This window comes from Scyliorhinus canicula, chromosome 7 (assembly GCF_902713615.1).
Source record: "Scyliorhinus canicula chromosome 7, sScyCan1.1, whole genome shotgun sequence".
In the NCBI taxonomy this organism is placed as follows: Eukaryota; Metazoa; Chordata; class Chondrichthyes; order Carcharhiniformes; family Scyliorhinidae; genus Scyliorhinus; species Scyliorhinus canicula.
Genome location: NC_052152.1, coordinates 106547272 through 106562875, shown reverse-complemented (window position 1 = coordinate 106562875; position 15604 = coordinate 106547272). Strand labels below are relative to the sequence as shown.

The 15604-nt window shown below is 46.3% G+C and overlaps 1 protein-coding gene across 1 annotated transcript in view; it reads left to right on the top strand.

Annotated features, from left to right (window-relative positions):
* The window catches only part of LOC119969114, a 358923-nt gene that overhangs the window by 322696 nt on the left and 20623 nt on the right, over nt 1–15604 (top strand). Inside the window, exons 35-37 of the mRNA XM_038802328.1 lie at nt 2627–2718; nt 7029–7074; nt 13694–13749. Coding sequence (XP_038658256.1) covers nt 2627–2718; nt 7029–7074; nt 13694–13749 — 194 coding nt within the window. The remainder of the gene's footprint in view (nt 1–2626; nt 2719–7028; nt 7075–13693; nt 13750–15604) is intronic.

Genomic DNA, 15604 nt, shown 5'->3' with positions numbered 1-15604 from the left:
GCAAGCCGCGCATGCGCAGTTTAAAAAAAAATTATTGTTGCTGATCGTTATGCGCAGTGGACACAAAACCGCACAGTAAAGGAAGGCCGATTTGCGCATGCGCAATTGATTCCGACGCATGACGTCTGAGCATCCGGACCATGCCTACTTAAAAGGGAAATGCCTGAAAATTGAAAACAAGATACTTAAAGCTGCAAAACCAAATTTTCTTGCCTCAGAACACAGAAAAACGCCTGAACTTAAATCAGCAGTTGAAAATAACTCTCACAACACCCTGGAAAAAGCAGTCTGTACCACCCAGAGTGAAGAGAACAAAAAGAAATCCAACCAAGATGATTTGGTTTTCGAAGAATACTACTCAGACATGGCTGAGTTATTCGGATATGCTGATCACAGCATCAGCGACACGGTCGCAAAGCTCAACACGAATCTACTCGTGGTAGATGAATCCAACACCATGGTGCCATGGCAGATCGTCGATACATTGGATGACAGCAATATCCAAGACGAAGACGACGCCACACAGAGAGCACAGAAAGACTCCACAGAGAGAGCGATGACAGGCTCCACAGTGAGAGTGATGAAAGACTCCAAAAGGGAAGCAAGCAAACGCTCCCTGGCGAACACCATGCATGAACAAGACCATGAAGGTCAACCCGCCGTATCTGAGCAACCGCAAGCAGACTATGAAAGTCTACCAAGCTCACATAATCAAAAAGAAGACAATGTACATCTACCCACTGCATGCGAAAACAGTGACAAGGTGATCACACTCGACATACAGGAGGTACAGGATCACAGCGAGACTGACAGTTCTCAGCTTGTCTGTACAGAAGCAGAGAGTAGGGCCACCCAAGAGTCCAGTGAGACCACGCCAATAGAAACCATGCAGATTTTGACTCCAGAAGAGGAGCACCAAGAGTCCAGTGAGACCACGCCAATAGAAACCATCCAGATTTTGACTCCAGAAGAGGAGCACCAAGAGTCCAGAGAGACCACGCCAATAGAAACCATCCAGATTTTGACTCCAGAAGAGGAGCACCAAGAGTCCAGTGAGACCACGCCAATAGAAACCATCCAGATTTTGACTCCAGAAGAGGAGCACCAAGAGTCCAGAGAGACCACGCCAATAGAAACCATCCAGATTTTGACTCCAGAAGAGGAGCACCAAGAGTCCAGAGAGACCACGTCAATAGAAACCATGAAGATTTTGACTCCGGAAGAGGAGCACCAAGAGTACAGAGAGACCGCGTCAAATGAAATCGTGAAGAATTTGACTCCAGAAGAGGAGCACCAAGAAAGCAAAGATGACGAATCAAATCCACCACAAATGACTGATGTCACCAGCATCAATGCAACATCAGATCATTCTCACCATTCTCGAGACGAAACGTTCAATGTAACCGATTCCACAAAGGACACTCGCACCAATAACGGTGACAATGACTCAAATTATCTGCACATGAAGGACAATGCCACAGCACACTGCAAAACAATGACAAGACTACAAACATGCCATGGGGTGACAACGAATCGCACAAACTCACATCTGCTCCAGAACAAGCAAGCACACCAGCTTTCAAGGCAGATGACATAATAAATCGATACCACAAGCACAGAAAAAAGTCCATGTCAGTCAACATCAGTGGTTCGACCATGCAAACACCTCGGGATGACGCATTGGTTACTTAAAATATCAAGAACACCGACAACATTCACCACGTCAACAACATCAAAAAAAAAACTCAGTGAACCAATTCATCAAGTTTGGACTCATAAATGTTTTTATTAAGAGTGGACTCATAAATATAAATTGGCTTTGTAAAATATGCAATAGCACCATCACTTGTATAGATACACATATCATAAGTAACTGTTTTGTACAATTTTCTTTAACGATGTACAGACAATATGTAAAGAAAAAAAGGGGGATGTGGTGAATGTAGATCTGAATAGATGCACTAGAGCAAGCACTAGAGGGAGCACGAGAGAGCTATAAATACACAGGGACAGGAAGTGAGGACACACTTCACGGAAGGCAGAACTGGTAGCAGGACACAGACACACAAGCAGGCAGCATTTGAGGTAGCCGTATGTTAAGCTCTGAAGACAGAATGAATTCACAATAAAGCATCTTCTCCACCTTTGAGACTACGAGCTTTATTAAGACACGAGGAACAACACAATGGCCAGATCATCTTTTTTAGGTGATGTTGATTGAAGGATAAATTCCTTGTGCATTGTCCTTTGCTGAAGTACTATTACATCCATCTGAGAAGGCAGGTGAGAGTTGTTTCAGTCAAAAGATGGCATCTCCGACAGTGCAAGATTGTCTTTGCACTTAAGTGCCAGTCATGATAATGTACTCTCATCGCTAAAGTGAGACTGGAATCCACAATCTTGTGCTTCAGAGATGTGATGGCTACTGCTGAGTGAAGGCTGTCAATCTGTTGGATGTTAAAATTGCCACTGGTTTGAAAAGGTTTTTCTTTTATGTTTGATTTTCTACCTGAAAGGCAAATAGCGCTTTGGTGATATTGCAATGTTCCCATGATGTGTTCACAATTCTGGAAATCTTCTTAGTCTGCTCTTTATTTTAATAATTTTCCCTCTAATCTCTGTGAAGCAGAATATTCGCCCTCCTTGCTCAATGAAAACACTCGTCAAGGTGATCAAGTTGAAGCCCAGTTGATTGAGATGCATTGGAGTATCGCTGAGGTGGGTTGACATATCATTGAGGAACAAAATCAGTAAGATAAAGGATACTTTCATGTATCACCGTGTCAGTGGATTGGATTGGATTTATTTATTGCCACATGTCCTGAGGTATAGTGAAAAGTATTGTTCTGTGTATAGTTCAGATAGATTATTCCGTACATGAAAAGAAAATACATAGGAAAAGCATAAAATACACAATGTAAATACATAGACACAGGCATCAGATGAAGCATACAGGAGTGTAATACTATTCTGTAGAGAAGATGTGTGAAGAGACAGATCAGTCCATAAGAGGGTAATTTAGGAGTCTGGCAGCGGGAAAGAAGCTGATTTTGAGTCTGTTTGTGCGTGTGCTCATACATTATTTTGTATTTCCTGCCCGATGGAAGAATTTTGAAGAGTGAATAAGCTGGGTGGGAGGGGCCTTTTATTGTACTGCCTGCTTTCCCAAGGCAGCAGGAGGTGTAGAGTCACTGGGTGGGAGGCAGGTTCGTGTGATGAACTGGGCTGTGTTCACAACACTCTGTAGTTTCTTACGGTCTTGAGCCAAGCAGTTGTCATACAAAGCTGTGATGCAGCCAGATAGGATGCTTTCTATGGTGCATCTGTAAAAGTTGGTAAGAGTCAACGTGGACATGCCGAATTTCCTTAGTTCCCTGAGGAAGTATTGGTGCTGTTGTGCTTTCTTGCGTCATCATAGGTGGACCAGGACATATTGTTGGAGATGTGCACACCTAGGAATTTGAAGCTATCCACCATCTCCACCTCAGCACCATTGATGCAGACAGGGTGTGTATGATACTGTTCTTCCTGAAGTCAATGACCAGCTCTTTAGTGTTGCTGCCATTGAGGGAGAGATTGTTGTCATTACACCACTCCACTAGGTTCTCTATCTCCGTCCTGTACTCTGATTCATTGTTGGTCGAGATCCGACCCACTATGGTTGCGTCGTCAGCAAACTTGTAGATGGAGCTGTATCCAAATTTTGCCATGCAGTCGTGTGTGTGTCTGTGTGTGTGTATAGGGAGTTTAAGTATGTAGGGGTTTAAGTATGCAGTCTTGCGGGGCCCCGGTATTGAGGACTATCGTGGAGGAGGTGTTTTTATCCTTACTGATTCAGGATCTAGTTGCAGAAGGAGGAGCCAAGTCCTAGGTTTTGGAGCTTTGATATGAGCTTGGCTGGGATTATGGTGTTGGAGGCGGAGCTATGGTCAATAAATAGGAGTCTGATATAGGAGTCCTTGCTATCGAGATGCCCCTGGGATGGGTGTAGGGCCAGGGAGATGGCGTCTGTTGTTGACCGGTTGTGGCAGTATGCAAATTGCAGTGGATCTAGACATTCTGGGAGTATGGAGTTGATGTGCCTCATGACCAACCGCTCTAAACACATAATTACGATCGATGTCAAGGCCACCGGACTATAGTCATTGAGGCACGTTGCCTGGTTCTTTGGCACCGGTATGATGGTGGTCTTCTTGAAGCAGGCGGAGACCTCAGAAGGAGTAGGGAGAGGTTTAAGATGTCCACGCACATATCTGCCAGCTGTTTCGTGCTGGATCTGAGTGCACAACCAGGGACCCCGTCAGGACCTATCGCCTTCCGAGTGATTGACCGAGCTGTGACTAACATGGCATCAACAGTGAACTCAACAGGCTAGGCAGTCTGACAAAAACAAGGGTAAAACATGGATTTGAGTTGTGGCTTTTGTTTTGTTGAAGCCTTTTCATGGCAAATGTCTCTCCGTAAATTGAATCCAGGTATTTGATATTTCAGTCCATATGGTAAATTGCATTGTTCCTAATTGTTGCATGTGGCAGTGTTTGTGAAGCAAGTGGTTCAGCTGCATGTCACCTGAGACCTTTACGCCCAAAGGGCCACAGTTCTGCAATACTTGCTGTAATGCACATGCCCTTAAATAGACAGTATCTGCAAAGAGAAGGGGCAGATTAACATTTACCAGAAATGGAAACTGGGGCTGAACAAAATCAGTAGTAGTGAGGGAGAGAATGCTAAGACCCAAGAATACTGACTGTTGCCACAGAGAGGCAGTTATTGGGATATATGATCTGCAAAAGAGTTTTTAAAAGACTTTGCCTCACCACTTGCAATTACACAGGAAATCTGCCAATAATTTGTTTTTCATTCTTGGACAGTGGTCAACACCTGCCAAAGTAGTACTTCTTATCCATTCATTCAAACCCAAAGAGCTTTATGGGACAGTCACATTTTATGGGACTGAGTTGGAATCATCTAGCACCAGACTGAGTTGGATTTTACATCAGTAAGACAGATTCATCATCACTTTTACTAATTTATTTTATTTCCAGGCTTTTTTTAAAAACTAAAATTTCAAAAATGCCTGAATGGGATTTTAACTCGTATATTCTCTCGATTACTAGTCCAGTAACATAGCCACTATACTACCATAGTCAATATTAAGTTTAGAAAAATAAAATGCAGCCCACATAGTCCAATACTTTTGGCAGGACAGGAAGATCCCGGCGGGGTGCGAGATTGGAATATCCTGGCCCTCGTCTTTTCCATGCCATTTGCTAAGGGGTCATTAGCCATTGTTCAACCTCTCTGTTGTATGTCTGGTACTAGATGATTCCTAGGTTTGGAATTGAAAATCTTTAGTGTCTATTTTAAAACAGAAGTGACTCACTCACCACACTATAAGCAATACATCTATCTGTTGAGTTGAATGCTTGAATATAGGTATAGGAGTTGGGTATTCAAACTTATAGACCTGTTCAATTTGACCATGGCTGAACTGTGTCTCGACTCCATTTACCTACCTTGTTTCCATATCTGTTAATAACCTTGCCTAACTGATGCTGAGGACCCGCATTCGATCCCGGACCTGCGTCAGTGTGGAGTTTGCACATTCTGCCCATGACTGCATCGGTCTCACCCTGCAACCCAAAGGGGTAGGTGAATTGGTCACACTAAATTGCCCCATAATTGAAAATAAGAATTGGGTACTCTAAATTAGAAAAAAAAAATAACTTTGCCCAACAAAAACATATCTTTCCCGTTTAAAATGTTTTAGCTCGCCTGTCCTCAGGGCCGGCCCAAGGTACCGGCAACTCGGGCAGTCGCCCGGGGCGCCATGTGCTAGGGGGCGCCAGAGACTCGGGTCCCGCGCATGCGCAGTTGGGCCGGTGCCAACCAGCGCATGCGCAGTGGCCGACCTCCCCCAGGGCGGCCCCTTCCGCCCCCCCCTCCGTCCGTCCCCCCTCCGTCCCGCCCCCCCGGCCCCCCCCCCCTCGGCCCGGCCCCCCCCCCCCCTCGGCCCGGCCCCCCCCCCCTCGCCCGGCCCCCCTCTCGGCCCACCCCCCCCTCGGCCCGGGCCTGCCCCCCCCCTCGGCCCCGCCCGCCCGCCTCGGCCCCGCCCGCCTTGGCCCCTGGGCCCGCCCCCCCCTCGGCCCAGGCCCGCCCCCCCCCCCTCGGCCCAGGCCCGCCCCCCCCCTCGGCCCGGGCCCGCCCGCCCCCCCCTCGGCCCCGCCCCCCCCATCGGCCCCCCCCCCCAAGGGCGCCGAAGTTCAGCTTGCCCGGGCGCCAGCAACCCTAGGGCTGCCTGTCCTCAACAGTTTTGTTTTGGGTTGGGGAGCGGGTTCTGATAACCATTAGCTTTTTGTGCAGAGGAGTATTTCTGGAAAGGATTGACTGACTGACCTGGCTTCCTGAACCGAGACAATTTGAACTTCCCACATTCCAAAGGCCCAGATGTCTCAAAGAAGGTTCTGTGGATCATGCAAAATTTGAACCTGCCAAAAATCACCTTAATATAATGGACCTGAGCCCGGCAACCACCAATGTTTCAGACTAATTGCTTCCTATGAGAGAGTGTTTTATCAATTACATAAACATGAGATTGTTCTAACTGCTTATTGGAGGGAACTTTGAATTATAAGATCTTGCAACACTGAATGAGGCCATTTGACCCATCCTGCCTATGTAGGCTCTTTTATAGAATCATCCAATTAGTCCCACACCCATACCTTTTCCTTTAGCTCTGAGAATTATTCCCCTCAGGTCTATATTCCATTTCCTTTCAAGCTGCAATTGAGTCTGCTTTGACTACCCTTTCAGGCAATGTATTCCAGACCAGAACAATTCAGTACGGAGAAAACATTCTTCCCTCTGGTTGTTCTCTCTTAAATCTGTGTCCTCTACTTGGTAGCTAGTATTAAGTAGATTTTATTAAAGTACCGAAGTAGTATAAGTAAATAAATTTTGTTTTTAAGGTAATACTATATTTTTCTATACTTTTCTACTCATTTAAAGCAACATTATTTTTCTTTCAGACTATCAATACTAAGAATTCACATCCGCAATCGCCTCCCATTTCAGGTACAATCATTTTATTTTGTACTTCGTTAGCTGAGCTGAAATGTAAATAGCAAACCTGATGCAGCACCTATTTAGGGGATTCAGAGTGTCATGGCAATTAATTATTCTGTTACAAATAGTGTGGGAGATCCTTTCCCCCATTGGATTACATGGCTGATCAGTCAAGCTTGCCCATCCTCCCATCCTTTTTATATGCCACACAAATTTCCCATCATTTAGCTCATCTCACCCTATCAGCATACATTTCTATTATCTGTGTCTAGTTTCCTTTTGAAAGCATTGTGTTATTTTCCTCAACCACTGTCTGTGGTGGTGAGTTACACATTCCAACCAGTCTCTGACTAAGGAAATGTCACCTGAATTCTCTGAATTAGTAACTATCTTGTAATTGGGGCACCTAGTTTCGGATTTTCCCACAAGTGGAAACATTTGTTCCACATCTGTCTCGTCTGTCATAATATACACACAAGTATATGATGGTGCATAGACACACACTGACTGACACACTGAAAGACCAATCAACACACACAACACAGCAGCCAATCACCAGATAGGGCACGGTCACTATAAAGCCAGAGGGCACTAGCTTTCCCGCTCATTCGGGATGCAGCCTCTGAGACAGACAGAGCCCGCAGTCAGTAGCACGAACATCTACCATGTGCTAGCAGTATAGACTGGTCAGGATAGCCATAGGTCTTCAGTCAACCTAACACAGTGTCAACCCACAGGGCAAGTATGTTTAACAGCTCATCGTTAAACAAAATAGAGTTGTACTTCTACAAGTGTTGGTAGCTTGTCTATGTTACTGATCTGGTAAACAGTCCTCACAGGCCCAGCATACCCAACACATCATCGTCTAACCCATTAATGGTTTTAAAAGACCTCAATTGGGCAGCACGGTGGCGCAGTGGGTTAGCTCTGCTGCCTCATGGCGCCGAGGTCCGAGGTTTGATCCCGTCTCTGGGTCACTGTCCGTGTGGAGTTTGCAACTTCTCCCCGTGTTTGCATGGGTTTCGTCCCCACAACCCAAAGATGTGCAAGCTAGGTGGATTGGCCACGCCAAATTGCCCATAAATTGGAAAAATGAATTGGGTGGTACTCTAAATTTTTTTTTTTAAAGACCTCCATGTTTTTCTAAAGATAAAGTCCCACCTTTCCAATATTTCCCAATAGCTGGAATCTCGTCTGGTGCCATCCTTTTAAGTCTTCTTTACGCTTTCTATCAACTGCCTCGGGGAGGCAGTGGCCTCGTGGACTAGTAATCCAGAGACCCAGAGTCACGCTCTGGAGACGCTGGTTCAAATCCTGCCATGGCAGATGGTCAAATTTGAATTCAATGAAAAATCTGGAATTAAAAGTCTAAAGGTGACCATGAAACCATTGTCGATTGTTGTAAAAACTCATCTGCTTCACTAATGTGCTTTAGGGAAGGAAATTTGTTGGCCTACATGTGACTCCAGACCCACAGTGATGTGGTTGACTCTTAAATGCTCTCAGTGACTCCCAAATCCCATGAACGAGTAAAAAAAAAACGAACACCCCTTTCTACCTTCCTCCAATCTGCGTATTGTCTAAAAACTCAAGACACTTCGACCAATTTATTGCTCAAACATTTTACCCAGGTGTCTTTCTTTGTGAAATGAACAGATGAACAAAGGATAAATACAAGTGTATGATTCAACCAAATTTATTATTTTTGTAAAACATTTTATCAAAGGCATTATTAATACATACAGATTCACAAAAGCTAACAGCGGCAGGTAACAAAACAAAACCCCTCCCTCCCTGCTGCCCCAGTACCCGTCTCCCTTTTCCAACCTATTTCCCCGCCCCCCCCTCCCAAAACTAAAACTAAACTCCCTTCTCATTCCCCCCCCCCCCCACCCCATCAACTTAAAGAAGTCGATGAACAGCTTCCACCTCTGGGGTGAACCAAGACATCGAACCTCTCTCACCACCTGAGCTCACGAATACTCCGACACTCCAAAAATCACCACCTCCAGACTCGGAGCTACCTCTACTCCCAGAAACTTTGACATTACGTCCAAAACTCTTCCAAAATTCCCTCAACATCAAACACGGCCAAAAACATGCGCACATGGTTCGTATGCCTACCCCATACACCACCCAGACCTATCCTCCACCCCCGAAAACGCACTCATCCTGGACGCCGTCATGTCCATGCACCACCTTAAATTGGATAAGACTTAGACTAGCACGCGACAAGGACACATTCATCCTCTGCAGAGCTTCCCTCATGATGCCGGCAGTGGAGGGGGAGGCGGAGATAGTGGTGGTGCTGGATGCAGAGAAAGCGTTTGATAGAGTTGAGTGGGGGTACCTGTGGGAGGTGCTGGAGCGGTTCGGATTTGGGGAGGGATTCATCAAATGGGTGAGGCTGCTCTACGCGGCTCCGATGGCGAGTGTAGTTACAAATGGAAGGAGATCGGAGTACTTTAGGCTCTACCGTGGGACCAGGCAGGGGTGCTCCCTGTCCCCCTTGCTCTTTGCACTAGCGATTGAACCTCTGGCTATGGAGTTGAGGGAGTCAGGGAGATGGAGGGGTCTGGTGCGGGGTGGGGAGGAACATCGGGTATCGCTGTAGGCGGACGACCTGCTGTTGTATGTGGCGGACCCAGAAGGGGGAATACCGGGGGTGATGGAGCTGTTGGCGGAACTTGGGGGCTTCTCGGGCTATAAGTAAAATTTAGGCAAGAGCGAGGTATTTGTAGTACACCCGGGAGATCAGGAGGAGGGAATTGGGAGGCTCCCGTTTAAGAGGGCAGTGAAGAGTTTCAGATATCTGGGGGTGCAGGTGGCCAGGAGTTGGGGGACTCTCCATAAGCTTAATTTTACCAGGCTGGTGGAGCAGATGGAGGAGGAATTTAAAAGGTGGGACATGGTGCCGCTATCGTTGGCGGGTAGAGTGCAGTCCGTCAAAATGACGGTTCTCCCGAGGTTCTTGTTCCTCTTCCAGTGTTTGCCCATCTTTATCCCTAGGGCCTTTTTTAGAAGGGTGACCAGCAACATCATGAGCTTTGTTTGGGCGCATGGGACCCCGAGGGTGAAGAGGGTCTTCTTGGAGCGGGGTAGAGATGGGGGGGGGGGTCTGGCGTTACCCAATCTCTCGGGGTACTACTGGGCGGCCAATGTGTCGATGGTGCGCAAGTGGGTGATGGAGGGGCAGGGGGCAGCATGGAAACGGATGGCAAGGGCGTCCTGTGGAGATACAAGCCTGGGGGCCCTGGTAACGACGCCGTGGCCGCTCCCTCCTACGAGGTATACCACGAGTCCGGTGGTGGCGGCTACCCTCAAGATTTGGGGGCAGTGGAGGCGACATAGGGGAGAAGTGGGATACTCGATGGAGGCTCCGTTAAGGGGGAACCATAGATTCGTCCCGGGAAAGATTGATGGGGGATTTCAGGGCTGGCACAGAGCGGGCATCAGACAGCTGAGGGACCTGTTTATTGATGGGAGGTTTGCGAGCCTGGGGGAGTTGGAGGAGAAATTTGGGCTCCCTTGGGAAACATGTTCGGGTATCTGCAGGTAAAGGCATTTGCTCGACGGCAAGTGGAGGGATTCCCTTCGCTTCCCGGGGGGGGGGGGGGGGGGGGGGGGGGGGTGAGTGACAGGGTGCTTTCGGGGGTCTGGGTCAGAGAGGGGAAGATATCTGATATCTACAAGGTTATGCAGGAGGTGGAGGAGGCGTCAGTAGAGGAGCTGAAAACTAAGTGGGAGGGGGAACTGGGGGAACAGATCGAAGACGGGACATGGGCTGATGCCCTGGAGAGGGTTAATTCTTCCTCCTCGTGTGCGCGGCTTAGCCTCATCCAATTCAAGGTGCTGCACCGGGCCCACATGACTGGGACGAGGATGAGTAGGTTCTTTGGGGGTGAAGACAGGCGTGTTAGGTGCTCGGGGAGTCCAGCGAACCATGCCCATATGTTCTGGGCATGCCCGACACTGGAGGAGTTCTGGAAGGGGGTGGCGAGGACGGTGTCGAGGGTGGTGGGATCCAGGGTCAAGCCGGGATGGGGACTCGTGATTTTTGGGGTTGGGGTGGAACCGGGAGTGCAGGAGGCGAAAGAGGCCGGTGTTCTGGCCTTTGCGTCCCTAGTAGCCCGGCGAAGGTTTTTGCTACAATGGAAGGATGCGAGGCCCCCAAGCGTGGAGACCTGGATCAATGACATGGGTTTTATTAAGCTAGAAAAGGTCAAATTCGCCCTGAGAGGATCGGTACAAGGGTTCTTTCGGCGGTGGCAACCTTTCCTCGACTTTCTGGCTCAACGATAGGGTACTGGGACAGTAGCAGCAGCAACCCAGGGGGAAGGGGGAGGGAAAAGGGGGGACGATGACTATGTTTGTTTATTTAATTTTAATTTATTTTTAAGTTTCTCTTGTTGGGGTTGGGGGGGGGGGGGTGGGGGGATATGATACATGCGTTGATACTGTCTGGGGGTGTTACAGTTGTTATGGGTTATTTTGTTGCATTTCATTGTTTGTTGTTATATTATATATTTTCTGTAAAAAATTCCAATAAAAAGTATTTAAAAAAAAAAAAAATTTGTGATGCAAAGAAGTGTGAAGTGATTAATTTTGATAGAGCACAGAGAGACATAACATAGAATCTCCGCAGTGCAGAAGGAGGCCATTCGGGCCGTTAAGTCTGCACTGACCCTCTGAAAGAGCACCCCACCTGGCCCAAGCCTCCTCAATCCTCTAACCCCACCTAACCTGTGCATCTTTGGACAGTAAGGAGCAATTTAGCATGTCCAATCCACAAAACCTACGCATCTTTGGACTGTGGGAGGAAACTGGAGGACCCGGAGGAAACCCACTCAGACACTAGGAGAATGTGCAAACCCCACACCAAAGATCAGAAATGAACCCAGACCCCTGGCGCTGTGAGGCAGCAGTGCTATCCACTGTGCCACCATGAATATAAAATAAAGCATACAAAGAGAAGTTATCTTGTATACAACATTGCTTTTAGCCTTAATTGAAATAATGTGTTCAGTTCTGGGTACCACACTTTAGGAAGGATGTGAAGACATTAGAGAGAATATAGAAAAGATTCACGAGGATGGTTCATGGATGAGGAACTTCAATTACATAGTAAGATTGGAGAAGTCGTGACAGTTCTCCTTGGAGAAGAGAATGTTTAGAGGAATTTGATAGTGGTGTATGGATGGAGTAGTTAGGCAGAAACTATTCCCATTGGTGGAAACTTGAGAACCAGAGGGTGCAGATTTAAGGTAATTGGCAAAATAAACAATGGTGACACGAGGAAAACGTTTTCACCCAGCAAGTGATGAAGATCTAGAATGCTGAGAATATGGTGAAAGCCGGGTCAGTTGAGGCTTTCTTGAGGGAAATAGATCATTTTCTGAAAAGGGAAAAAGGTAGGGGAGTGGCAGTTGATGGGTAGCAAAGACATGATGGGTCGAATGGCCTCCTTCTGTGCTACACCCATTCTATGATTCCATCGATTGTCCTATTAAATATTTTCCATTGTTTTTCTCAACTTAAAATTTTAACCCAGTTACCTTGCTTAGTTCCACCCTCATAATGTGTTCATTTCTAATCTATTACCGTAGCCATGTGTTCTAGTTCATTACTCATTATAAAATCCAACGGTGATTATTCGATGAAATTGGTAAACCTCAGACCCAGGGGAGGGCAGAAACCTTTGGCCATTGTGTTCTTGTAATGCAAATATAAAAGGTGTCAAGTAAGTACTGCTAGACACAAAACGATCCAGATACACCTAGTCACCGTCTATCATCCTGGTAGTCATATAGCCCAATACTAGTGAAGTTGTTTACTAATTGTAGCAATTTATCTTTATCAATTAGCCTACAATGGATCCTGAAATTATGCAAGAAAAACCCCAGTGGTGGAGACCTTTGGAAATGATAGATCCAGTCAGCAGTTTCAATTTTCCTGTTACCTCTTACCTGGAATGCTTATTTGAGTAATGTTTAGTGACTTGACAGTACATGTTGAAGCTTCCTTGTGCCATGGCCATGGTTCAGTTTCAGTCCACTAAGCTCCCAGTTTCAACTGCAGTGTACGCAGAAAGCCCAACTGTTACGCTCTGTCAGGGGTAGGAAGAATTGAAAAGGGCATTCCTGTGATAGGTGCGTTCAGTCTGGATCACTGAGAGTAGGGTTTGGGTACATGCAGGCCACCTGCCCTCTCATCTGATATCTTCTTTCAGCTAGGGGAAGCCCTTATGAGGAAACAGGAAAAAGAGGGACTAGTTTTGTCTCAACCTGCCTGTTTTGAAGATTTTTTTTAATACTACCAGGATAGAGCTTCATTAATGACAACATTCTTTTCATTTCTTATCCTTAACCTATCAAGGACTTGTCAAGAAAATTAACAGATGAAACCATGAAGGAACTATCGCAGCAGCTCTCCCCTCCTTTTAATTTTTAGGGTGTGTCATGGTCAGTATGGTGGCTTCTGTAGTGGTTTATACGACAATTTTAGAAAAATAGCTGATTAGTCCAGGTCTTATGAGTAAAAGAAGAACTTTTGATTTGCTGTGTAAGGTTGAAAGAATGAATCATTGCACATTTAAAAGTTTCACACATGTTGATATCTATTTTTACAGATGAAAATGAGCCAAATGATGGGAACTGCAGTGATACAAGCACAAATGTAGACCTGGTATGTTGATAAATTATCTTGAAATTATAATCGCCCACATCTTGACCACAGCGGATGGAACACAACTTTCCTCTTCCTTCTTCTGGGTGCTGCAATTGTGACCCAATTGAGATCAAGCCCCTGAATGTGATGATCAGCGATTTGATATTGAGTTTCTAGTACCTCGAATGTGTGCTGCTATAGAACAACCTATGGTTCGTTGCTTAGAATTATTTCATTTTATGCTTGGATGATTAAAGGGTTCAAAGGTTCAAAGGCAGCCAAGTGTTTTTCAATTGTCAAGTAAAGCAAATGCCATCACATTCTCCTATACTTTAAGCTAAGCATGGTTTATGCATATGTAATTGTTTTGTTTAAGGAAAAGCTATCCCACAATAATAATTTTTTATTATTGTCACTAGTAGGCTTACGCCTCATGGCGCTGAGGTCCTAGGTTCTATCCCGGCACTGGGTCACTGTGGAGTTTGCACATTCTCCCCGTGTTTGCATGGGTTTTACCTCTACAACACAAAGATGTGCAGGGTAGATGGATTGGCCCCTTCTCATAGTTGCCCCCTTATCTGCTGTGCCTGAAGTGAGATTCCTGCTGCTTAACACACTCTCTGTTCTATTACTTGTTCTGGGAACTTTACTAACCACTTCTGAGCCCTCCCCACCTTTACCTACATAAAAGTCCTCATCATTAACCTGCATTCCTACCTTCTCTAACTTTGATTTTCTAATTTTCCATACAACTGAATCCTCCCCCACCACTTTAGCTCATAACCCTAGTTATGGGAATCACCAGGACTCTGGTCCCAGCATGATTCACATGAAGACCGTCCCATCGGAACAATTCCCTCCTTACTCAGTATTGGTGCCAATGGCCCATGAATTCAAACCCATTTCTCCTACACCAACCTTTATCGCTTTATTCATATTCACATTGCTCCTGTGCCAATTAGCTCATGTCTCGGGTAGTACTCCGGAGATTATTACCTTTTGGGTTCTGCATTTTAATTTAGCCCCTAGCTGTTCATATTCCTTCAGCAGAACCTCTATGCTTGTTCTACCTATGTCATTGATACCTACATGGCCCACACCAACTGGACCTTTACCTTCCCACTCCAATTCCTCTGCTGCCCAGATTAGATATCCCGAACCCGAGCACCAGTTAGGCATCACAACCTTTGGGACTCTCGATCCTTGTCACAGAAAACAGTGTCAGTGCCCCTAATTATACTATCCCCAATTACGACTACATTTCTTTTCTCTCCCCTCACTTAAATGGTTCCCTGTCCCACAGTGCTATAGTAAGTTTGCTTACCCTTCCTACAGTCCCCGCTGTCATCCGCACCGGGAGCAAGGATTTCAAACCTGTTGGACGAGGACAAGGGTTGAGGCTCCTGCAACCCTACCTCCTGGATGCCTCTACCTGCCTCACTTATAGTCACATCCTCCTGTCCCTGACCACTTGCCGAATTCAAGGCAGTTAATCTAGGGGGTGTGACTGCCTTTTGAAACACAGCGTCCAGGTAATTGTCCCCCTCCCTAAATTTCCCCTTAATTGGAAAAAATGAATTGGGTACCCTAAATTTATATATTTTTTTAAAATTTGCTTACATTAACACCACAATGAAGTTACTGTGAAAATCCCTTAATCGCCACACTCTGGCACCTGTTGGGGTACACAGGGAGAATTCAGAATGTCCAATTCACCTAACAGCATGTCTTTTGGGACTTGTGCGAGGAAATCGGAGCACCCGGAGGAAACCCACGCGGACATGGGGAGCATGTGCAGACTCCACACAGTCACCCAAGCCGGGAATCGAACCTGGGACCCTGGAGCTATGAAGCAATGTGCTACCGATGTACT